The sequence below is a fragment of the Scyliorhinus canicula genome, chromosome 26 (assembly GCF_902713615.1).
Source record: "Scyliorhinus canicula chromosome 26, sScyCan1.1, whole genome shotgun sequence".
In the NCBI taxonomy this organism is placed as follows: domain Eukaryota; kingdom Metazoa; phylum Chordata; class Chondrichthyes; order Carcharhiniformes; family Scyliorhinidae; genus Scyliorhinus; species Scyliorhinus canicula.
Window position 1 is genome coordinate 4666338 of NC_052171.1, and position 26810 is coordinate 4693147.

At 43.3% G+C, this 26810-nt stretch overlaps 1 protein-coding gene across 3 annotated transcripts in view; it reads right to left on the reverse strand.

The window, feature by feature from the left end:
- The window catches only part of zmat4a (zinc finger, matrin-type 4a), a 173258-nt gene that overhangs the window by 47837 nt on the left and 98611 nt on the right, over positions 1-26810 (reverse strand). For 2 of the 3 annotated variants that reach the window (XM_038785610.1, XM_038785611.1), the window contains exon 5: positions 14623-14835. The exons of the other annotated variant lie outside the window; for it this stretch is intronic. In XM_038785610.1, coding sequence (XP_038641538.1) covers positions 14623-14835 — 213 coding nt within the window. The remainder of the gene's footprint in view (positions 1-14622; positions 14836-26810) is intronic. 3 annotated transcript variants of the gene reach the window in all.

Below are 26810 nucleotides of genomic sequence, written 5' to 3' on the forward strand. Positions count from 1 at the left end.
GAAAACTCAGGAGGTCGGGCAGCATCTGTGGAGAGAGAAACTGAACCAATGTTTTGAGCCAATGGGCTGGATTCTTCCGCCCCCACCGCAATATTGCCACGGGCGAAACGCGGACAATGGAAAAGTCCTTGATCTCAGGCGGGATTCTCTGGTCGCCGGGCGGGCACGGCTGGAGAATCCCGCCCAATGACTCTTCTTCAGAGCTCCAAAGAAGATCCAAAGAGGAGTCATATTGAACTCGAAACACTGTAGGAATGTTTTTGAAATCCCTTAAGTTAATTCACCTAAAACTCTGTCAATGCGAGAGGGCTTATCTGGATGCGTGACCAGATCGGTCAATGAACCGAGAACCTTTTTCAGGACTGATGACCTTTTCAAATTCTGTGCTATGAAAGATGTTGGATTGAAAGATAGCATTACTCATCTTCAAATGGGAGAATTATGAGGTGTTAAATTGTACAAAGTCATCTATCAATATGTCATTGAGACATGCATTTGAACCTGTATCAACACCATTATCTGGCTTGCTGCCAGTGCACACTAGAGAACTGCAGCTGCTTTGCCAAAGGATCTTCAATATCGACGAGCATTCAGCAAGATATAAAATCAGAAAATCATAATGCCGCTTCTCAGTAATTTCCGTTTGCTCTCTTCAGTAGTTCAACATGTGTTATCTGGTAAAGAAATACATTATCAAGAACTCTTTATGATCTAGAAGTTCCATTCCATTGATATCCTGATTGAAAATGTGTCAAATCGTCCTATTCACATCATCATTGGAAAATAAATTTGCAGAGTTTGTCACAAAATGCTAGGGTCGTTCGAATAAGAATCCCTCCCACCCCTGCCGACATGCCCCCTCCAAATGTTTCCCCGACTAATTTTCTTGTGATAGTACTGATGAGTCCTGATGTGTGGTTTCTCTTTCCGCATTGATGCTGAACTCCTCAGCTTATCACTGTAGGGTGTCAGCAGAAGACACTGCTCATGCTGGCTGTTGAGGTGCCAGCTGGCAGACTTCTGAAGCGGCAATGCTGAGAATGATATTGTCTCCACATACGTGGACACGCACTGAACATGTTTACACATCCATCTGCCTTTCAATTGCTGGTGGACAGCAAAAGAGAACGTAAAATAAAAGTACATTTTCTCCTTCGTCAACATGATCCCTCTCATCAACCCAACAATAGGACTTTGTCTCCAGACCCCAGGCTTATTCATCTCTTGGAGTCATACCTCCAAAAATGATCTGCCTCTCTCTCCCCTACCTTGCAACAGGCACGTTAACCTCACGTTCTTGTTTACCTTATAAATGAAAATCGCTTATTGTCACGAGTAGGCTTCAATGAAGTTACTGTGAAAAGCCCCTAGTCGCCACATTCCGGCGCCTGTCCAGGGAGGCTGGTACGGGAATCGAACCGTGCTACTGGCCTGCTTGGTCTGCTTTAAAAGCCAGCGATTTAGCTGAGTGAGCTAAACCAGTAAGAAGTGAATGATAAGGCATTATTCTTTTTTCCTCACGGATGTGCAGTTCCAGCATTATTTAATTCATTTTTGAAATGTACCTGGAGTTACTTTCTTTGGCAAAAGAAAAATTGTAACCAGCATGTCCACTGTTCTAATGGTTCAAAAATAGCTCAGATGAATGACTGCTCATTCATCATCTTCACAAAACTGTTTTGGAGCGGTGCAATTACTTGTAATTTTTTTCCCTTTTTTGTTCAAAACAGTTTTGCGGCATGTGATTTACTTTTTGTATTCTTGTTTCACTTTATATTCATTGGCCATCTGAACCTGTGATATCTCATTGACATAGCACTCGGGGAAAGTGAATCCATTCTTTTTCGCAATAAATGAATGGGTGGCAACAGAATATTCGACACTGAGGTGTTGCAGCCAAGCCTAGTTCTGTCATCGCTTACTTTGACATTGAGAAAGGAGAATTAATCTTGTAACAACCAGGAATGGAAATGTTGCTTTAATTGTCAATCTATCAAGTTCAAGACTGTTGTCAGAAAGTGCAGTACTTGTATTGCTGCCCTGGTGGAAATCAGCACAAACCCAGTTTGGGACCTTCCAGTTTTGTGTGTTTCGTTGCCATGTACAATGCATTTATGGATCCTTTTTCTGTGTTGTAAATATATTGGCCGGGATTCTCTGAAATCAAGGCCAAGTGTTGACTCCGACATAAACACCGGAGTGGTGTTCGCTAGCATTAACGGGTCTCCTGGCCCAGCAATTCACCAGTTTTTAGGGGGCTAGCATTACACTGGAGTGCTGTGCGCTGCTCCGGTGCCGAAAGATGGCCCTGCAGGGCTGGCATGGGTCCGCACATGCGCACCACGGCCAGCGTGGGTTCGCGCATGCGCACCATGGCTATCCGCGCCGGCGTGGAGCAACATGTTGGGGATCTAACAGCGGGCCAGCACGGAAGGAGGTAGGCCACTTCCAGATCACAGCTGCCCACCGATCGGATGTCCCCGATCGTGGAGGCCCCCCCCCTCCTGGAGTCAGGTCACCCCACCCCCCCACCAGGACGTCCATTGCGGCCCCGGGTCCGAGCTCCCGCCGGGTGGTACCAGGTTTGAACCACGCCGGCGGGACTCGGCGGGAGTTCAGCCTGTGGCCCGTGGAGAATCGGCGCAGGGACTATTTCAGCGGCTCCCGACTGATGCTGCGGCGACCGCACGGGCGTGATTGACACCAATTCTCCGGTCACCTGAGAATCGGCGGCCATGCGTGGCGGGAATTTCCCGCGCCCCCGGCGACTCTCTGACCCTTCGTGGGCTCAGAGAATCCCAGCCATTACCTTGTTAGAAATTACACACCATCATAACTTGCGAACCAAGTCTTATGGCAAGGAAACTACAATAATGCTGCCTCATAAACAAAATGCAAAGAGTTATATGCTGTGCTGTTGTATATTTTAAAGAGTTGTGTGTTGGGCTGTACATTTTAAGGAGTTGTGTGTTGTGATGTTGTATATTTTAATCTGTTGCGGTGCTATATATTTTAAAGAGATATGTGTTATGTTTATTTTAAACAGTTGTGTGTTATGATCCTGTAATTATTAATAGTTATGTGTTATGGTGTTGTATATTTTAAAGAGTTATGTGCTTGCTCTTGTATATTTGAGAAAGTTGTGTGTTATTGTGTATATTTTAAAGAGTTGTATGGTGTTGTGTTGCATATTTTTTTATTGCTAACTGATACCATGGAGTGATGACTAGCCAGGAAACTGAGTGAGAGATTTACATTCCGTTGTGAACGCATGTGCCTTCGAGTGCCAGGCAGTGCTGCCTTGTTGGAGGTGCTGTCTTTTCAATAAACTGACAGCCTTTTTCATGAAGGCTGACTGTCCTTACCTTATCAACTGTTCTCAAACCTATGTTCTTGCCAATGTTCTTCAGTAAGAATTCTTACAACACCAGGTTAAAGTCCAACATGTTTGTTTCAAACACTAGCTTCAGGTGAATGGAGGAAGAAGCAGTGCTCCGAAAGCTAGTGTTTGAAACAAACATGTTAGACTTTTAACCTGGTGTTGTAAGACTTCTTACTGTGCTCACCCCAGTCCAACACCAGTATCTCCACATAATGTTCTTCAGAGCTTAGAAACAAAGAAACATTGTCCAGCCAAGTGCAGAAGAGTCTTGCTCTAATGATGGCTATGGATAGATACCCACTGAGCAGTGGCATAAAATGGAAACGCAATAATATTACAGTGTGATATATATTTGTATAGTCTTGTCATCCTTCATTTGAATAACCATTCACAAAGTAACAAGGTCTTGTGCATAATTATCACTTGTAAACTATCGTTATCCATGGGAAACATATATTTGAAACGTTGGTTGTGATCTAACTATGGATTATTGATATTTACGTATAATTTTAATGACATGTCACATCATCAAATACTTGTGGTGTTCAGTCTATTTGTCTGATTTGCTTACTGTGATAAGTTGATTTACTCCGAAGAATCATCATGAATAATCAAATTCCAACTATATTCCCTTAGTCTGTGCTCAGCAGGGATATTCGCGTAGAAACAGCAGGGTTTGTGACTTACAGCTAAATCAATGAAACTGATAACTAACCAGATACTATTAGCCATGGGGTGGGTCAGAGACATTGGGTGGGATTCTCCCATTGCTGACGCCGACATCGCGTTCGACAATTGGCTGGAGAATCCATTTTTATGCCAAAATCGGGGTTGGCGCCCTTTTTTAGATGCTCCGCCCACTCTAAAATGGCATATTTGCTGAGTATGGTGCACGCTGTTGGGACGGCCTCAGGATGGTTCCCGAGGGCCTCCTTTGATGCCCCGCCCCCAATGGGCCGACTTCCCAACGGCATCTGTCACGTATGCTCACAGTTTTCGGGGACCTAATGTGGCAGCTGTGCACTGTGTCCAGCGCTACCACAGTTGGGGGGTGAGCCATTCTGCTCGCCGGGGGGCTTTGGCGGAGGGTGGGGGGACTGGTGGGGTGGTGGTCTGGGTGTGGCGAGGGGAGTTACAGGAGGCACTATCTGCGCCATGCTGTACGGTGTAGCCGCCGCAGGTCACTACCCTGCGCAGGCGCGACCATGGACCCGGCAATTCTCCATCTGTATCTACTGGTAAAGCCGGGGGCTTTACGTGGCCCGGCTCCTGGTCCCCCACTGGGCGGAGCATTGGTGCGAGGGTGGCAGCGACTTTTTGTTCATAAGCTAGACACATGCTCTGGCCATAGCCCCAAAATTGGAGAATCCAGCCCAATGTTTTTCCACATTAGTAGTTAAGGGAAAGTAGTGTTGAAATAACAATCAGTTGGAAGCTGCTTCATCGCCGAGTCAGCAAATTGTGGTTTTAAGTCGCAGTACCCAGGCGGTGCTGTCATTCAGTTTAAATGTCAAACCGAGGTACGTCTACCCTTTCAGGTGGAAGCTTGAAAATCATTTTCATTGGGAGTGCAACATGTCCTGCAAGACAGTCTCCAAATGCAAATCTTGCTTTGCTTAAAAAATGGCTGATGGATACCCAAGAGGAGAGTAAAGTCACCCTTAACAAACAGGATTTTCTACAGTATTTCCTACCCCTTTCCTGAAGGCAGAAGTCACTGCTGTGGTGGAATTCAAAGGGGGCCATTCTTCAATTGTAAGCCTAGATTGAGAGTGTGAGGAGCTCACCTGACTATAAAGGCATCATAAGCCTGCCCTTAACAAATGCCCAAATTCTTTTCAGCAGGCATCCAGGAGCAAGGATCAAATAATTCAGGAAATACACCTGGGAGTGCCTGGTCTGCACTATTCAGTGCCTTGCTGCATCTACTCCTTGCCCCATCAAACATGTTGTTGCTGTGGTGAACTGCAACAAAGGGTTTATTCTTTAGTTCATGTTGTGTCAGCGTCTTGTGTATTGGTTCTGTTGACATTTTGTCAGTTGGTTAGCTAAGCCCCAGGATTTTGAAAACTAGCTGCAAACAATATACTGACAAACCTACTGAGCTTGTGCATACTGGCAATACTGGAAATTAATCACAAGACCAACTGACACTATGGAGATTGCATAAAATATCAGACAGATTTTATGGGATTGTGAAGAATTTGCAAAGGTGTAGTGTACATCAGGTTCTTAGATTACAAACATTGGCTGTATATAAATTCATTGAAACTTTGGTTTCCCTAATCTATCCAGGGAATTAATCTTCGCTGCTTCATACGGGAACGGGCGCAATCAATAAAACAAAGACGCAATACTTCTGATGGGATGGTGCAGTTTTAGAATTGGACTTCTCCATATAGGGCAAACCAATTAAAAGCATTTGAGCATTTTCAAATGAAGGTAATTTGTTATTTTCAGAAGAAAAGCTGTCAAAAATAATACTGTTTCATGCCAAGTGTTTGTCCAATTTATATAGTGAGACATTTGCTTCGAAGAAGGGAGTGAAAAAGGTGTGCTTCCAAGATGCAGAGAGACCTACCAGGTTAGATGACTGTCTCTCTGATCGGCCATTGCATGGCATCACAGAAAGGCAGCTGATCGTTCATCTCAAAATGGCATTCTTTGACAGCAATATTGGCTCTTGTTTTGAACAAGCCTGTGGGTAGACCTGAAGACGTACAACCTGGAATTCTATGCTGAAAGCTGGATAAGGGATATTGTCAGTCAATACCATGGTTTTCAGTTTGGGCAGCTCGACAGGCGTGGCCAGAGGTTGGTTCCAAGTCATGACTCTCTATATTATTGTTACTGGAATAAATCTGGGATGCATAGCCTGCTTCAGCTCGTTCCTTGATGAGCAGCAACATAGATTTAACCAGTGGAGCCTCAATGCCATCATGAAATTGAAGATTTCTGGATACATCAAACCACATCATTGACAAAGTACTTTGAAAAGCAGACCACAGCATCAGCTGCATTACACCGGCCACAGAAAGCCACTGAGCGACAAGGGCTATTTGCCGATGAAATGGTTCAAGACTTCGATGTGCAACACATGACGTGATCTAGAGGGGCTTTTCTAGATGGGTTGAACTATCGCTTCATTTTTATCTATCATATGATCAAACATTTAGATATAGTTAGTGTGATTCCACTGGCTGGATTATGGTGAACAAACACCAACTTGAGAGTACAACAGCAAATAAACATTGGTTAGTAAAATGATTCTCAGGTGAAGAGTTACTACAATATGGAGTGTATTAGCACAAGTGGCTACTGCAGCTGAGCGAATAATGACATTTCAGAGAGAATTGGCCGAAGAGCAGAGTAGTTGGATTCTAGTTAATAGTTCTGATATTTGCAGTTTCCACAGCTAAAAATATGCTGGCCTCTCTTTCTAAGCTGAACATGCAAAATGCACCTTGCTGCTGATCCAAAACAAGAGAGTTGAATTTGTTGATAGCATATGCACGGATAAAAGGTCATTCAGCTCCTTGAGCCATTCAATTAGATCTTTGCTGATCCCTATCTTAAGTCTATTTACCTATCTTGGCATCAAATTTCTCAACGACCTTCACTTGCAAAATACTGACCACAGATTTTAAACTATTCATTAAGCTTGTGTCTGCTGGGTTCTATGGGACACAGTTATACATTTCTACCACACCGTTTGGGAGAAGTCTTCCCTAACCTCTCTCCTGAATAGCCTGTCTCTGATTTTAAGGTTACGACCTCTTGCCCTGGACTACCCCACCAGCAGAAAGAGGTTTCCCTCCATCTACCCATCAATTTGTTTCAAATCTCCATTAAATCAGCCCTTAACATTCTCTAACAGGGAATAGAGGCCTACTTCATGTCATTTCGCCTCACAGCCTTCTTGGAAATCTGCGCAGCACTCCTTCTGAAGCCAATATATCCTTCCGAAGAGTTGGTGCCCAGAGATGTCCAGATGTGAACTTACCAGGACATTGCATTGCTGGAAAACATCTGCCTCTTTACATTCTAGACCAACAGTTCTCAAGCTTTTTGATTATGTCTGTCCCTGACCACTAAATAAAGAACCTGTAATCTCCTTGGACCTCTTTGGTTCTTAGTTTTACACCATTTAAAAAAGTACTTGGAACTATATTTCAGGTGAATCACCTTACATTACCTGCTTGAATTCCATCTGACACTATTTTGCTCACACGTTTAATCTATCACTGTCTCCTTGTAATTTTATGCTCAGATCAAGATTCGTTGTCCAATAAAAAGGTATTCTAAAAATCATGATTTTCCTCAATCAATGAAACCATAAATTTTCATCTGTCTGTATTTATCATTAGTCAACTGCTAATCATTTGGTTTCCCACAGCTAAGATATCACCATATGAATGACTCTGCATGATTTTGTGCTTTTATATATTTGTCAGTCAGTAGCTGTTATTTGCAACAGCTCTAATTAATGGTAGCCTGTCAGCATATCATGCTGTAAATGGCTGTCACAAACACATTGTCAAACATGGTTTGCTCTGGAAATAAGGGAACAAAATGTCATTCTTGCATTACTCACTGAATACTGATCAGCAAGTGTAAACACTAAAGAAGATGGAATGTAAAAATACCCAAAAACTTTCATCATCAACGCAAGTCCACGGGATCTGGCTAGCAATGGCGGTCGGGTGCTTCCCGCAAACTACATTTCATTGTCTCTTGCCAGAGGCGAGCAGGAGGACTGGGTACATGGTTTTGTTAGGATTGCAGGCTTCCTTGTGTGCACCACTGCACGTCACTTTGCAGATGCCCCCATGTCAACTCGACCCTACACCGGAACTGAAAGAGATTTTGGCCCCTATATATCCAGGGGGCACACTCAATATGCAGAACATTAAGCAGGCCTGTGCCTGAAGTCCTAACATCAGTCATGATGCTCTCATTCTGCAGCAGACCACAGCATCAGCTGCATTATACCTACCACAGAAAGCCACTGGGCGACAAGAGCTATTTGCTGATGACATGGTTCAAGACTTCGATGTGCAACACATGACACATGTGCACAGCATGCACACAAGGAATAAAAACAGAAAATGTTGGATAAGCTCAGCAGGTCTGGCAGCATCTGTGGAGAGAGAAAAATGGTTAATGTTTTGAGTCCATATGACTCTTCTTCAGTTTAGGGAGAAACTCTAAAGGAGAGTCCTTTGGGACTCAAAACGTTAACCCTGTTTCTCTCTCCACCGGCACTGCCTGACCTGCTGAGCTTGTGCAGCATTTTCAGTTTTGATGTTATATCATTGGCATTCGCAGTATTTTGCTTTTACTTTTGTGCATCCCAAAGCCACATTCCCGCATAATATACGCCAGTGCAGTCCACTGCTGTATGAGTGGCTTCCACTGTCTGGGACATTCTCAAGGATCCTTGGCAGAGTGACCACTGAGATTCGTGGTGACGATTTCCGGTGACAGCATGTAGGGGAGCAGTTGCATACGAAGTGGTTCCCACCAGAGAGCTTTATTTAAGCCGTTTTCCCCCAATATTTGGAGGGAATTTCGGCTCAAGTTTGTTTTTTAATCGGTGAATTAAGTATCCCACATCAAGGGGATACCCAATAGGTACCGGACCAGACAGCAGAAGAAGAAAGTACTAGCATCAAACTTAGAAGCTTCGAGAGTCTCGATTGGAAAGAAAGTGATGGAGACTGCTGCAGATGCAGGGCTCACTCCACTAACTGTTAAAATATTAGCAATGGAGCTACAGAAATTATGTTGGGAGGTCTCTGGGATCCATGCAAAAGTGATTGTAGTGGCGATAAACACGATTCGAGTAGCCTTGGGTAAAGTGGACAAGGTGATGAAGGTGCAGGGTGTGGGACTGAAAGAGGTGGGTGTGGCTCTGTCGAGGCAGAGTGATCAGATCACTGCCCTGGAAGGGGAGATGGCACGGGTGGCTGCCGATAACAAAATATCAAAAGCCAAGGTGGACGACTTGGAAAATTGGTCGCTTGTCAGAACCTGAGGGTGGTTGGGTTGCTGGAGGGTGTGGAGGGCCCAAGCCTGAGAAAATTAATGTTGCAGCTGTTTTGGAAGATGGTGGGAGAGTGGGGGGCTTGGGGAAGGGGGAAATGGAGACCCCGCCCAAGCTGGATCGTACCTACAGATCGCGGAGGCAGAATCCCCAATGAGATGACCCACCGCATGTGATCATCGTGTGCCTCTACAGCTTTCAGGACAAAGAAAAAGTGATGCGGCAGGCAAAGGATCATCGCAATTGCTCATGGGAGGGCCATGCGGTTGAGAATTTATCAAAATGCTGGAGCGAAGTAGGCCAAGAGACGTGCTGTATTTTATAAGGCCAAGGCTGCATTGTATTGCAGTCAGGTTGATTTGACGTGGTGAACCCCACTTGCCTCCATGTGACTTACGAAAATAGAGACTATTACTTTGAGACTCCAGTGGAGGCTGAGGCGGTCATGTTAAGTCACAGAATGGGGTTGAGATAAATGTTTCCTTTTTGATATTGGTTGGGTAATGTTTGTATGGAGGCGGGTGGGTGACTTCTGGGAGTTGATGGGGTGTTTGTTGGGCGGTTGTGGTGTTTTTTTCTCAGTGAGCTTTCTGCTTACACTATCTGTAGTTTATAAATCAGAAGGAAAAGCGAAAGGAAAGTGAGATATGAGGGGGAGGAGGATGAGTTACGAGGACAGTTTCAGTCTTGCTGCTGACCACAGCCTCTGCAATGGCCATCCCAATAATGGCCAGCAAGGTAGCTTCAATAGGCATTGCTGGCCTCTTCCAGCTAACTCCAGTTGTGCACTATATTTCCGCAAGTGAAAAGGAAGTGACTCAGTGAATATTGTTGAATGTGTTTTGCTGATATAGCTGTCATGTTTGAACAGTTCGTAGTGTACACGATATGTGATGTGAATTTCAGGCTTGCAGTAGTGCCAAGTGAATGAAGCCATGAATGTGAGGTATGAATCCTGACTGATCGGCATTGTTTGTGGGTTAGTGGTTGGAGTGTGCTGAATTGAACAGTGGTTGAGGCTAGTGGCACAGTTCGAAGGATTGGCATTAGAAGATGCAATCTCTGACCTTGACAACTCATGTGAGATCACTGAACTTCTTGTAGTGCCGCATTCAGATCCTTAGCTGTTAACAAGTGACACTGAGCTCTATAGCTATCTATACCCACAGCTCCGTGTTTTAAGGACACCTTTCCTGGTTTTCAGCTCCTCCACTAAGGCCTCAAATGAAGAATATAAAATGCTTTTTGAGCCCATTCCCTCCCATGTTGTGCCTTCATTGTTTCCCTGGCTAGATTCAGTTCTTGCGGGATTCCAACACCTGCTCAAACTGAAAATACATCTCTGTATTAAATATATGTGAGCAACTTTTTCTTTTTTTAATAAATTTAGTGTACCCAATTAATTTTTTTTCCAATTAAGGGGCAATTTAGCGTGTTCAATCCACCTACCCTGCACATCTTTGGGTTGTGGGGCGAAACCCACGCAAACACGGGGAGAATGTGCAAACTCCACACGGACAGTGACCCAGAGCCGGGATCGAATCTGGGACCTCAGCGCCGTGGGGCAACAGGGCTAACCCACTGCGCCACCATGCTGCCCAGTGAGCAACTTTTTCAATCATAACTTGGGGGGGGCACGGTCACACAGTGTTGCTTCACAGCGCCTGGGTCCCAGGTTCGAATCCCGGCTTGGGTCGCTGGTGTGTGGAGTTTGCACGCTCTCCCCATGTATGTGTGGGTTTCCTCCGGGTGCTCCGGTTTCCTCCCATAACTCCCGAAAGACGTGATTGTTAGGTGAATTGGACATTCTGAATTCTCCCTCAATGTACCTGAACAGGTGCCGGAATGTGGCGACTGGGGGCTTTTCACAGTAACTTCTTTGCAGTTTTAATGTAAGCCGACTTGTGACAATAATAAAGATTATTGTTATTAATAAAGGATTTTTTTTTTACCAAATGAAAACCTAAATCAGATTTAGGGAAGTTAACCAGAGGCTGACACTGCCAAAAATAATTGGATACTATGAACAGCTCTTTCACTATGCAATGTAAATGCTATGTCAAACTTTAAGCAGTGCAGGTGACCTTCAATGGTGCTAGAAAAGTACGACTTTGGACTTCCTGCTGCTGTGTGTGACCAATAAACCACTTGTTTAAACCTGGCTGCATGTTGCACTCATTGAGATGAGCTGGTAGCATGGATTTGGCATGTTGCCTGTATTACATTAAACCGGGACAGGTTAATCACACATTACGCACCTGCTCTTGGAGCTATCTAAGTTAGCCGCTACTGTATTGCACGCGGCATACCACAGTGATACATATCATTTCCAGCATGTAGAAAACTAGCAAACACACTATGATCTGAGAGATTATATCCCAAGATAATAGCAACCAATAAATAACATAACATTTTATGATTTGAATTATGATAAATCTCCTATTCATCACTGATCTCTGGTAAACTATCTTTCCAAATCCATTCTGTAAGAAGGGATTTAGTGTCCCTCAGTCACTCTGAATCATACTGTCCTTATCTCTCCTGTAACCTCTAATTGAGCACAGATAATGAGGTCATTTAACAGAGAAATCAGCATCGCGAAAGAAATCCAATGATACCAGGTAGTTTTTTTTGACAGTATATAGATTGAGTCTATTCAATTTTCGCAGTTAGCACCAGAAATACAAAGACTCAGTCGCAGTGAGAAGTCGAGATGTTTTTTCCAAATAAAGCCTAATTTATAAAATTGCAGCTTGACTTCCCTGAAAGAAGGAAACCCAAGATAAGGAGGCACAGTAGCACAGTGGGGAGCACTGTTGCTTCACAGCTCCAGGGTCCCAGGTTCGATTCTCACATTGGGTCACTGTCTGTGTGGAGTCTACATGTTCTCCCCGTGTCTGCGTGGGTTTCCTCCCACTGTCCAAAAATATGCTGTTAGGTAATTTGGATATTCTGAATTCTCCCTCCATGTACCTGAACAGGCACTAGGATGTGGCGACTAGAGGCTTTTCACAGTAACTTCATTGCAGTGTTAATCTAAGCCTATTTGTGACAATAATGATTATTTAAAAAAAATGTAATATCAAAAATGTTAAAATTAACTTTGTAACCTTCAGGGCTGCATTACCTCAGGGTAAAACATAATGTTCAAAAATATCAGTTACTAATACGGCAAACAAAAATGAAATGAGTTATAAGTGAAGGTAATGATCTAAAACTGCATAAAAACAAGAGCAGAATAAATGTACCATGTAAAATTTTAAAAGGAAATTAATGCTGCATTATTAACAAAATCTCAGTAATAAATATTGTAACTAAAATTAAAACCAATCCATAGGATATTTAATGAAAAAGAATTTAAATAAAACGTATTGTAATAATTTAACAAGACTAAAAGAAAAAAAAATCAAGTTTATTAAAAGCGTGAAAGGGAAGCAGAAATGATAAAAAAAGAACATTTCAAAAGACATCAACATAATGAATTCACAACTGAATGAAATAAGACTAAATGACAATTTCGAATAAAATTCAAATCCATCTGAAAAGGAAGCTTCTGATCATATCCCAATCTAATCAAAGAACATAACGCTAAATTTTATTCTTTTAATTAGAACCTTGATATTGGATTATGACTGGTGTAGTGACATACCAACATTGGATCCTGTGACACAGTGATATGCTTTCTGTTGATAATGAGTAGCGAATCACAGATTTTGGCAATCCTTGTTGCACTCAATGACGAGGTTAAAAAATCTTGTACAGATTGGTTAGTTCCTCTCTGGTGGGAGAATCTAGAACTCGGGAGTCACTGTTTGAAATAAGGAGTTGCTCATTTTAGACAGAGATGAGGAGAAAGATTTTCTCTCAGAGGGCTGTGAGTCTTTGGAATTCTTTTCCTCAAAAAGTACTGATCCTCAAAATGCGCTGGATGCAGAGTTTATGTCCGGGATTTTCCAGCCTCACCACGGCGTGATTCTGGCGGTAGAGGTGGCTCACCATTGGCCACTTGCAGAATCTTCTGGTCCCACCACAGCCAATGCTCATTTGAGGCGGTGGTGGGAACGGGGGGGGGGGGGGGGGGGGGGGGGGGGGGGTCACCGTTGGCGAGACCGGAGGATCCCGCCAGCAGTCAGGGCTGAAAAATCCCCGCAAAACCTTTAAGGCAGAGCTGGACAGATTCTTGACAAGCAAGAGGATGAGAGGTTATTGGTGGTAGGTGATGTTGAGGTGAAAAACAGATCAGCCATCACTTCATTGAATAGTGGAGCTGGCTCGAGGGGATGAGAGTCCTAATCCTGCTCCTAAATCAGGGGCTGATTTAGCACAGTGGGCTAAACAACTTGCTTGTAATGCACAGCAAAGCCAGCAGCGCGGGTTCAATTCCCGTGCCGGCCTCCACGAACAGGCGCCTGAATGTGGCAGCTAGGGGCTTTTCACAGTAACGTCATTGAAGCCTACTTGTGACAATAAGCGATTTTTAATAATTTGAATGTATGCATGCTCTTTGCAGAGCAAGAGAAAAATTTGGAAACTGAGCTGCACAGAAAAGGCGGGGGGAGGGTGTATAAGGGAAGGCACAGAACTGAGAGTTGAACAAAAAGGAAGCTGAGAACGCTTTTCAAAACAAGAAAGAGATGACCAGGAATAGAAACATAGGGAGAGAATGCTAGAGAGGGATGGTTCAAAGTGCGGCTACTAATTAGAGAATACAGCAATGTTGGGGAACGGAATATGAGGGTAGGGACAGAAGGCAGGAGATAATTGCTAAGATAGTGCGAACCAAATTGCTGAGTTAGTGCGAACCAACTTCATGAAAGACTTTGAAATGCAAGACTCTTTCTTCCCTAACATCAACAGGTCAGGAACTTACTGCCAAACATCTGTCAAACGCATTCCAATCAGACACTAAATTGCTCACGTAAGCAAACAGAGAACAAGACTGCCATTCATTTATTAATTTAATTATTTGTCCCTTTTACAAAATATCTGTTTCTCCTCAACATCTTCCCAACATGGAAATACAGAGTCTAGAAACTGAAGGGGGTAATATAGCTGAACTGCTGACTGGTAACTCTGACCGTGATATCATGCATTGATGCTCTTAAAACACTGACACACGGCGCTTTGGATCAGTAAATGTCGACACAAAATGCAATGAGCTTAAACTCCATGTAAGCTTGTTCGAAAGGTTTACCTCGGAGTGCTTCAGGGTCTAATGTCTGGCCGAGCTGTTCTAATAAATCTGCTCGTGCTGCATTCTTCTTGTGTTTTTTACCATCGTAGTGTTGCTGGGCCATCATTGGATTATTAAACCAGGCATTGCAGAGCTGACAGAACCTGTCTGAATCTCTTCTCTGTCGTGATGGGTTTATTGTTGGACTGGGCCTTGAGGAAATCTGCTTTGGTTCTACGCGGAGAAAAAAAAGAATAAAGGGATTAAATGTGGCGGGGAGAGGAAATCATCATGCTGTAAAGTGTGATCAAATATTCAATACTTCCATTAAATAGTGAATTAAACTGGATTTCCTAACTCATTATATTAATTTTACCCCTGATTGTTGCATACTTTAGGACATACTATTGGTTTTGTTTGTTATCATAGCATTTACGTTGCATGGTAAAAATGTTATTAGCAGTGTTTCTGACAGTGTTAGCCTCAGGTTAACTTTCCTAAATTCTGGTCTTGTTTTCATTGGGTAAAATATCCAATTAGTTTGTTTTTATACAAGTTTCTGACATATATTCAAACCTCTGAAGAGGGCACCCAGTAGAGTGCATGCTTCCGCCACACTATGTTCATGTTGTACAATGAAACAGCTGTTCCTTGAAGTTTTTCCCTGCCTGGTTGATGTTCTATGGCAACATAGCGGAAAAAAACTTTTCATTCAGAGCTTCTACCTCACTTAAGAGGTTTTGGGCAATCCACGTGCAACAACCTGCTCCGAAAAGTCTGCTCACATTTTGACACACAGTTGCACCACAGCAGCTGAGACAATCCACAACGTTCTCCAACAATCAATAAATTCTAAATCAAACAATCCACAACATTCTTAAAAGAAAATTCAATTCACCCCATCTGAGACAGATTACAAGAGAGCTGGGTTGCACCTAACAAAGCAAGAACAATGGTGCTTGCAAGGAGCTACTAGATAGATGGGAAATGGGCAATAAAACAAACACTGAATGAGTGGAAAACAGCTGACAGACTGGTGTGAACACAATAATTCCAGGAGACCTTCAGATACCAAACACTGGTCAAAGGAGGCAAATCTACAATAAAGTGAACATACACAAACGTGGGAAGCATTACGAATATATACCTTATCCACAGTTAATGGTTTATATGACATAAACCAGAATCTGGTAAAAATGTGAGAAACAAGGCAGGCTCCAAACAATGACAATGCGCTGCAGGAGGAGTATGGAGCATTCAAGAATGATGGTAGATTTAGATTTATTGTCACGTGTACCGAGGTACGTTGAAAAGTATTGGGCTGGATTCTCTGCTATCGTGATTTGCCGTTGCGCCGGCAGGCCGGGGATTTCTTGACGGCGTGGGGCTTCCCACAATGGGAAACCCATTTGGCCAACAGGCGAAATGCAGAATCCCGGGTGTGCGCCGCGCCAGACATCTGGTGGGACGGAGAGTCTCGCCAGTGTTCTGCTTATAACAAGGCAGATCATTCCATACATGAAAGACATAGGACATACGATAAATATGCAATGTAAATACATAGACATTGGGTGAAACATATGGAGTGTAGTGCGACACAGTAGAGAAGATGCCTGGAGAGATCAGTTCAGTTCATTAGATGGTCATTCAGAAGACTGGTAGCAGCAGAGAAGAATCTGTTTTAGTATCTGGTACTATGTAATTCTCAGACCTTTGTATCTCCTACCCAATGGAAGAGGTTGGAAGAGAGGATAACCTGGGTGGGAGGGGCCTTTGATTGTGCTGCCCGCTCTCCTAAAACAGAGGGAGGTGTAGACAGAGTCAATGGATGGGAGGCAGTTTCATCTGATGGACTGGGCTGTGCTCATGACTCTGTAGTTTCTTACGGTCTTGAGCCGAACAGTTGCCATACCAGGCTGTGATGCAGCCAGACGAAATGTTTCTATGGTGGACATATTTCAAATTTCTTAGTTTCCTGTGGAAGTATAGACACTGTTGTGCTTTCTTGGTCGTAGAGGTGGGTGGACCAGCCAGATTGTTGATGGTGTTTACACCTAGCAATTTGAAGCTGTCAACCATCTCCATCTTGGCACTATTGATGCAGACAGGGGTGTGTACGATACTTTGCTTGCTGATCAATGATCAGCTCCTTAATTTTGCTGATATTGAGGGAGAGATTGTTGCCGTTGCTCCATGCCACTGGGTTTCCTATCTCCCTCCTGTACTCTGACTCATCATTGTTAGAGATCCTACACACTGCAGTTGTGTCATCAGCAAACTTGTAGATGGAGTTGGAGCCATATTGTGCCACACAGTCATGTGTGTACAGGGAGTATAGTAGGAGGCTAAGTACGCAGCCTTGCGCAGCCCCACTTTTGAGGGCGATCGTGGAGAAGGTGTTGTTGTTGTTTAACCTTACTGATTGTGGTCTGTGGGTCAGGAAGTCGAGGATCCAGTTGCAGAGAGAGGAGCCAAACTGGAGATGGAAAGCAGCTTTCATCAAGTGCTTCCTTAGGGATGCCACAGTGGTCAGCACTGCTGCCTCACTGCAGGGACTCGGGTGACTGTCTGTGCTGAGTTTGCACTTTCTCCCAGTATCTGCGTGGGTTTCCTCCAGGTGCTCCGGTTTCCTCCCACATTCCCAAGGTGTGCAGATTAGGTGGATTGGACATGATAAATTGCCCTTCATGTTCAAAAAGGTTAGGTGGGGTGACTGGGTTATGGGGATAGGATGGAGGTGTGGGCTTGGGTAGGGTGCTCTTTCCAAGTGCCGGTGCCACCTCGATGAGCCGAATGGTCTCCTTCTGCACTGTAAATTCTATGATTAACATTGAAAGACTGAATCTAACACAAGGGTATACACAATGCACTGTTATTGAGGTTACAGGAGAGGAAAGGCAAAGTGAATCTGAACGAGAAATCACTACTGATGCGAACCCCATTGGTCTCTAAAAATAAGAGGACAGCCAGGGGAGAGGTAAGACTCCAAACTGATACAAATGGGCCAAAACTGAGGATAAGCTTAAAATGATTCACTGTACATAATCACCAGGAAAGATATAGGCACACACTGTCCTTTATGAGCGATAATCCAATGGAATAGACTTCAACATAACTGAAATGTTTATACTCTGCAGGCTTAAAGGGCTCATAAACAAATATCCAGAAATGGGTGGCATTAATTATGGGATACTCTCCTCGCTACTGTACGAGTGGATTGTGAGGCACCTTGCACACAGTGCATTTATCACCATTGAAGCACATGCATCGAATTAATGGCTCTCACTTGTTGTGGTGTCTCACTGCCAGCTTTGTTGCAATTATTGTTACTCAACATATCTCATTCAGAATTCAAACTTTACTTCTTAATTTCATTTTTCTTGTCAACGTTGCTCAATTTTAATTAGAATGGGGATTGTAAACCTTCCCTTTTCTGGCACCCCAGTGTCTGCAATAAGTCTGGCTATGTCAGGTGTTCCACAGCACGACTGCGTGAAAACATCTTATTTCACTTTCCACACCACACATCTTTTGAGGGCTCCCAATCACCTTGCTAGCATTAATTTCAATGCCACAATCACGATGCTATGATTGGCGCAGCACCATTGAAAGTTTCAAGCTAGTACGGTCCAAACTTAGCTCTGCTGACAGGACTAAGAAGCATTCAACATTTTAATGTGCAGCTCCAATCTAGCATCCAAATATGACACTGCAGGATTAGGCTTCATTTTTTTATTTCAGCACTAATCGAACTTGGTTGACATATCTTTAGGTACATCTGTTAAAATGATCTTCAGTATATGACAGAACTGCAAAGAATGATGGATAATCTCAGTTGAATGTACAAAACTTTAGCTAACAAGTCACATACAAAATGTTGATAAGCAATGCAAGGTGGTTCATTCAATTCAGGAAAACGTCACTGGCAATGCTTTAAACCATGGACAGCTTCAGGGAAACCTCCGATCCATTGCTCAGTGAAGACTGTAAATACACTCCATCTGGCAAAGAGCTGCATAAATTGATTGTGCATACTGGTCCTTTAAAGTAGACACTGTTAGGCAAGTGACCATGGTAGATGTAAGCTTTTGGGCTCAGAACCGTGAAAGACAAAAAGCATGAGCATCTTAAAGTTAAATACCAGGGTAGTGAGAGACTGAAGACCCAACCTTCAAACAATAGACATGAATCAAATGGTCGTGAAAATCTTGAAATACATGCCCGCTCAAAGTATAACCCTGGCAGAACAATTAGGTAATGATTGACCAATGATGATGGTCAGAAAAGGAGTTTTACCAAATATGGCCACGCTGGGAAAAAGTACATAGAATACTGGTTTGTATGACACAAAGCACACATTGTTGAGAAGAAAGAAAATAGACTTCAATCAGCAGAGGAGTGTGGCAGTCAACTTGGGGTCGAGCACTGGTGTTCCACAGTGAATGAAACTGCTAACTACGGCCTGTTGTTAAATTCCTGTTGTGAGGGTAGTCTTTCAATATTTTTGGGACTACTGTGGACTGTGTGTGTCTCTGTCCATGATTAATTACAGGGGAAAGATTAATAGAGATACCTTGTCTGTGACAACTGAGTGGTAAATGGGTAAAGGTGTTAGATGCATGCATTTGTAGTCAAAGGCTGTGGTGAAGTTGGATTAGAGGATAGGTAGGGACATGGCTTCTCAGCTGTTAAGTTTCCATGGGGAGAACATTGCTGGAGGAGACGACAGGGGGACTGGAGAAGGGGGCAGTATCGGCAGTTCACGGGGCTATTTTGGAGAAGGTGCCGCTAGAAGGGATCAAGGCAAAGTTGGAGGAAGAGTTGGGAGAGGGTATGGAGGAAGGATTCTGGTGTGAGGTGGTCCAGAGGGTGAACACCTCCACCTCATGTACGAGGTTGAGGCTGATACAGCTCAAGGTGGTGTACAGAGCGCACCTTACAAGTGCGAGGATGAGCCGGCTCTTTGAGGGGGATAGAAGATGTGTGTGAATGTTGACGGGGGGGGGGGGGGGGGGGGGGGGGGGGGGGCATAAACCACGTTCATATGTTTTGGTCCTGTCCAAAGCTGGAGGATTACTGGAAGGAGGTTTTTCGGGTAATCTCTAAAGTGGTGCACGTGAAACTAGACCCGGGTCCCCGGGAGGCCATATTCGGGGTGTGGGACCAGCCGGGGTTGGAAACGGGTGCGGAGGCAGATGTTGTAGCCTTCACCTCGTTAATCGCCCGAAGGCGGATCCTGTTAGGGTGGACATCAACCTCTGTGCCCTGGCATGGCGGGGGGATCTGCTGGAATTCCTGACGCTTGAAAAGGTCAAATTTAAACTGAGGGGAAGGATGAAGGGGTTCTACAATTCATTATGCACTTTTGAGAATTGAATAACATTGAACATTAGTGGGAGGGGGGTCTGGGAGGGTTGGGGGGTGGGGGGGAGGAGGACTGCATGTGTTAATGGTGACTATGGGTGATTCCTTTTTGTCATTTGTTTATGTTATCATGCGGGCTAATGTCTGGGGTTTGGTGGGAGGATGGGATCATTGTTATTGATATGGGGATTGACATTACATTCATTACTGATTATTGTTTATCTTTGTTAGATGTAAATTTGGGAGAAAATGTAAAAAAGGAGAATAAAAAATATTTTTAAAAAGTTTCCATGGGGAGTTAATAGTCCCCTGCAACTTACAAGAGTTTCATAAGTAAACCGGGGGAGGTTACTAAATTTTATTTGACTTGAAAGTGGAGGTATTCGGACAGCATGAAAGTTTTTATATTTTGGAAAACTTCAGTTCGAAGGGGTGCTCCGGGCAGGACAATAAAATCGTAGATGAGCGCAGAAACAGATCTTTTAGGAAAAGTGCTGAGCTGTGGTCGTAAAAGTTTGGAAAACACCATTGTACCGAGCACGATCTGCAGCTAGTTTGAACTGAAAGTCTCTTTTAGTTCAGATCTCTCAGCTTACCCTGTAATTGTAATTGACCCAAGTCTTACAATTAAATTAAAGAAAACCTCAGATCTCACAACACAATGGACCAAAACAATATTGTCAAAATACCATCGCTGTTGCATCATTTAATTGCAGCAATAACTCAAAATACCACACTCAACGACCAATGAATATCCAGGCAGTTAGTGCACGTACAAATCAAATAATGAATCCTGTACACAACATGTCATTTGGCTTGTCCTAAATCACAACGAACTTGTGCATTCTCCTGAACTTTTGGGTCTGTACCTGGTTATTTGTATATTCATGCTGGTTGTATTTGTGAGCCTTCATAGTTTGGAAAGAGATAAAAAGAACATTTGGAAAGGGTAATAAGGCAGGCATGAGAATCTACAGGGTTCATACTTTTTCCCCAGGACAGGCTACTGGAGTGAGGTTGGATGGTGAGAGCCAATGAATGAAAAATGGAGGTATGACATAATCCTAACCTCTCCAGTGCAATACTGTTGGAACAGGCATGGCATATATTTATTGGCACGGTAAATACAGCCTAACTGTTTTCATTGGGCCAAACATTTTAAACCAAGAGTGGGTTTCTTCTCCTTCATCCATTAAATGTTGCTTGTCAAATAGGACTGACCAATGTTCTGCAGGTTAGCCATTTTCCATTTTCTTATCCATACTCAGTAATTGTCAATTTATTTTTTGGATATGGGTGGGTAAATGAGGAAATTGGCAATTCATTTACTTGAAACTTAGCTGTCCAGTAAGAGGCAAAAATTGGAGACTGCTTCTATCTGACATTTTTGCATAATTAACAGCAAGACAAATTAATTCTTTGTGTGCTCTTTGGTAAATATCATTGTATGATATCATCGACACCAAATAATTCATAGTTTGAAACTCACCTTGGGAAATACAATGAAGAGTCAGATCCATAACAAACCATCTTGTCCAGCAGATATTTAAAACAGAGCTGCATTTATCCAGCTCAGCTGATAGCTATGGAGTGGGGTTGGGAAAATGTAGACTGTTGAAAACAGTTGCAAATTAACTTGTATTCTTTATAGCCCTCTCTGCAGGAGGTGATGGGCCAAAGAGGCACTTTCTAATATGGAGGAACATGTGTCACTTCCATCCGATTTTATGGTGGCCATTGAAATCTCGTGTTCAGGATGAGAACATTTTTTCTGCCATTCCCAGGATCCTTTGCTGACTGACTGCCATTAGAAGTTGATCTGGTTCCTAGTGAGTACAAAGTAAACAAGCCCATAATTTGACACAAATTGGGAGCCTTTGGGATGATATATTGAAACAAAAATGCATTTTCGTGTAGATGGGGGCAAGCCTGTAATTTGGGTTGAGCAACGTTAATTGGGTAGAGTGGATTCACACCGTTTCCGTACAGAGTTGCATTTGACTGCAATGTGAGGGCGAAGTTATGGGTGAAGATTTCCTCTGTGGCTGTTAAGTAGCAAAATCTTGAGTGCTTCCTTGTGAAAACATCAACAATGTAACTAGACATTATGATCAGAGCTAATCTTCCTTACGGTTATAAAAATTTTTAAAAATGTTTTAGTCCCCTTTATGGACACCCCTTCATTCAATTGTCCCAGAAATTTCCCAAAATCAGATTGATGTGACTCGAAAACAGCTTTGTCACTCTTAACCTACAGTTGGTATTCTGCATTGGAAGAAATACGAAAATGAAATTGCAAGTTTCAGTGGAAAATAACTCAACTATATTTGGAAGAAGATCATGTCCGGCATTACTGTAAATGAAAATTCCTATTAAAGAGTCATCCATGGGCATGTGACTGCAAAACTGTCATAACCATTGGTCTTCAGTTCGGAATGCAACATTGATATCCACTACCTACTTTCACTTTTCATAACTACATGACCTCCGCTGAGAGAAATATTGAGAAAGCCATGTTTGATAGTCAGTTTGTATCTCCTCTTTATCGTTCCCCATCATGACAGCATTACTGCTTCCACTTGTCTGCGAGCAGTGGCCATCCTACTTTCGAGAAAGGGCCATTTACAGTGGGGAACAGTGAGAAACACAGGAACAGGAGCAGGCCATTTAGTCCTTCAAGCCTATTCCATCATTCAGTGACAGAGGGGTGTTTGTGCTCTGATCAAATTAGAAAACAAAATTCCAGGGTGTCATTTGGCAGCATCGTCATTTATGCTGGCTCATAGCTTCTTACCGTGATGTATGAAGAAGTAAGTGTTGGCAAACTATTTGATCTTGAGGTCAGCAGATCACTTCAGCCTGATCCGCTCCTGGCCTTGGAGGCCCAATGTATGTGCAGTTTCCACAAGGATCACTGATGATCAGGAGCAGAACCCAAGTGGTTTTTGACCCTTCTCCAACCCAGGATTGCTCCACACACTTGTGGTGCAGCTCTACCACCTCAGCGGAGGTTTTGCGTCACCTTGAGTTTGTGTTGGAAATCTTTACGCAAATAACACACACAAATGGCAATCACAAGGCAGAAATAAAAATAATTATGATGTGGTCGCTGCAAGTATACTGTCAGTTGTTACGGGGCAAAATTCTGAAGGTAGCTTAAACTATAACTCCCTTGAAAGTCCTGGTGCTGCCATTGTAACTTTGCAGGAAGTGCTTTTCAAATTCGGGTTGCACCACACTTGGGGCAAAGTTACAGCAGGAAAAGATCTGAGGAAATTCATGGCCTTAAGTAGTTGGATTACTCGACATCCAGCAATCCAAAAATCTGAGAGTTGGTCTTCCAGCTGCCATCCTCTTGGCTTAAATGAGATCAAGGTCTGCGATGTCGTTTAAATGTAGCACCCCCTTGAGTGAAGTGCTCAGATGACCTCTGATGCAGGTGCATCAGGCATTTTGTGCCTCAGGCATGGTACTTTTCACGTGGGAAAAAATTCCCCCCCCCCCCCCCAAGTCCCTAAAGATTGCAATCCCGATTGTGCTGCCAGGGCTGGCAGGATTTCCACCGATTTTCACACCGAAAATGATACTTGACCATTTTTCCCGTAAGGTTCCATCCTTTATCTCTACAATTTGTCATTGTACACTCATTGTAGATCAAACATATTATTTTCCACCTTTCGTAAGCAGTTATGTCAAACTTAGCTGACGACCTCACAAGAGCGGTGGAGTACAAGGGTCATAATAATGATGGAGGGCTGTTAAAAGTGACATTTATGATTAGCTGGAGTGATGTCGGCTGCAAACCATTAAAACGTGATCAGTTTTGTTTATTTCTTTGTAAAGAATGACGTGTCAAAATGGAAGGCATTTTAAACCCAAATGAGTGATGTCTCGCAGCTTGCTGATTAAGTGGAACTTCAAGGCGCATGACATTAGCTGAGAGGGATGATAAATTGCCAGCTTTCTTTCCAGAAGTGTATTTCTGTTAAAAACATTATTCTGCAGCTTGGACATTATTGCTTGTACAATTCAGAAGGTACAGAAGACAAAAACAAATCTGTATGAGAGAAATGTCATTAAGTGCTGCTGCAAAGCACTTACTATAATGGCAAAAGGCACATTTTTCTTGTGAGAAAATGTTAGGCTTTTGGATCTGTTGATTTGTCATTTCTGATTTACACACCAGATGTGTTCAAAACGAACTGTGTTGTTTGGAACGGGCAATCTGACGCCAGAAATTAACTGCAGAATGATTTTTAAGCATCGTCAGCTGGTTTCCATTCGGATTGCCAGCCAGGTTTACAGGTTTTCTGTCTGTTGGGCAGGAAAGCAGCTGGGGGCGTGAATGTCAGAGTCAGGGATTACAAGAAGTGGGGGAGTCAGGGATCATGGGAGGAGTTGAAAATATTGAGGGAAGGGGGTGTAATTAGTCGTGAAAAGTCACAGATGGAGGGATGAAGAGTATGACACAGGGGGTGTGGAATCTGAAGTGGAGTGGTGGAGTAGTCAGATTGTGGTATAGAGTTTGGAGCTGGTGGGGAGGGGGGGGGGGCAACTGATAATTGTGCGTCGGGGTGTAATTCCCGCTCCCGCCGATTCCCGGGTGGCGGAGAATTCTGGCTACGGCGGGTGCGGGATTTACGCCGGCCCCGGGCGATTCCCCAACTCTGCGGGGGGTCGGGGAATTCCACCCCAGTTTTAGAAAATAACAAATATCATATTTCACAAATCTCTTTTTGCGACAAATAGTTAAATGTGAGCCAGTTTTACATGCACATTGATAGAAAAATGTCACGGATAGGAGTGAATCCTTTGATTCCCAAAAAACGATTACAGCAACACATCTGAGAATTATTGAATCCATAAGTGCAGATGGAGGTCATTCAGTCCATCAAGTCTGCATCGACCCTTTGAAAGAGCACCCTACCTAGCAGGCCCAATTCCCTGTCCTATCCCCATAGCCCCACCTACCCTTTGGACACTTGGGGACAATTTTATCATGCCCAATCTACCTAACTCACACATCTCCGGACTGTGGGAGGAAATCAGAGCACCCAGATGAAACCCATGCAGTCATGGGGAATATGTGAAAGCTCCACACGGTCACCTGAGGTAGGAATTGAACTTGGGTCCCTGGTGCTGTGGGCAGCAGTGCTCACCACTATGCCACCCTACCGCCAGACTACTTCCAGTAAGTCATCTTGGGCACTGCCTCTGGGTGTGATACAGTTTCACTTTAGTACAAAACCACAGCTTAGAACTGCCAGGTATTTCATTAGACCTTGGTTTCAACATTTAGCCATAATGAACAGCTTCATTTTATCATATGCACATCATGCTGAAAATGAACGGCAGTGAAGCTCTGCACCTGTAACCACACAATGATGAAATGCGCAGATCAGTTCAAAGTAAGGCAGCATAATCGCTTCCTCTAGCTGTGCATTACCATATACAGCCTTGCTGAATGTAACCAAAGCTTGATTGAATGTACCTGATTATTTTCACGGACCAAAAGACCGCCACTTGGTCTAGCTTCTCCTACTGTGACCTGTCCACAACTCCAAGTCCAAACCTGCCTGGAGCCAAATGTCCCCATTCTAAATGGGAGCAGGAGCCCATACCTTTCCCAGTTAACTAAAGGGGCACTGAGATTAATTCTCATGCACCTGCTGCCCAGGTTTGACATCAACAATCTCAACACAGACCGGGATTTGGGACTAAGTCCTTCTGATCTGGTCACAAGCAGACTTTCCCAAATAAACCATGGGAATACTGTGAAGATGTTTCTAATTGTGAACTGTTTTTCCAATGTGCTTTCCCTGATTCAATGAAGGAATGGCGCGCAGATGAAATCTGTTGGTAATTACCCGTGTCATTTTTTTTCAGCATAAAATACACTGGAATGTTATTAAGCAAAACAAAACACATGTTTCAAATGACCTGAAGCATAGCTGTATTTTCATTAATGCTACACTCCTCTCTTTTGCCTCCATTAAGCACCATTAGTCCCCAGAGTACTGAGAGAAATATTGTCAACATTACTTTGCAATGCTCGATAGCAGCAATATGCTGAGAGTTATGCAGAATTAGTTTCTGCATGATTTGTGCTATCTTGAGCTGCTTTATCGGAGTTCAAATCCTTTTTCAGGTAGCTCTGCTCTTCACAATTCACTGAAAAGAGTGCATGCTTTTCAAAGCAAATCAAGCAAATCGATTTGCACATTGTGCAGATACAGACTGCTTTTGGTGCTATTTTCATAGTGACAAGATCATTCCTTTATTTTTGTTTAGCGACTGTACTTCAATTTTGTGGCTGTGGCTGGCAGAGAGAGACCAGCCTTTCCTTTTGAATGAAGAGCACCACAGGTAATGAAATCAAATGACAGATGCAAAACGCTGTCACACTGCTAAAAGAGACGACCAAGCCGTTGTGGGTGCTCAAAATCTGAAACAGGCAGAAACAAACGTTAAGTCTGTTTTCTCTCTCCACAAATGCTGTTGAATGTTTATTGTAGTTTTTATATTTTATTCATATTTACATAATATTATGAAGCTGCTTTGGATTCATGAAATAAATCTGGAAAGGAATTAATAACCCCCACCAAACAAATTGGTAACTTCATAATAAGTAGAAAAATGTGCATGCAAAGACTGCACTCAACAAATGTGCATTAATGAAGCAAGTTTGAAAAGTTCACTCATTTGTTTGATCAGATGTTGTTTTCATTAAATATCATTGTTTAGTCCACTTGACCCTAAATATCTCACCATAAGCATTGATCATATCTCGTCATTGTTTCCAAGATTCTACTGGAGTCAAGTTGTCACATTATTTGATAGGTATG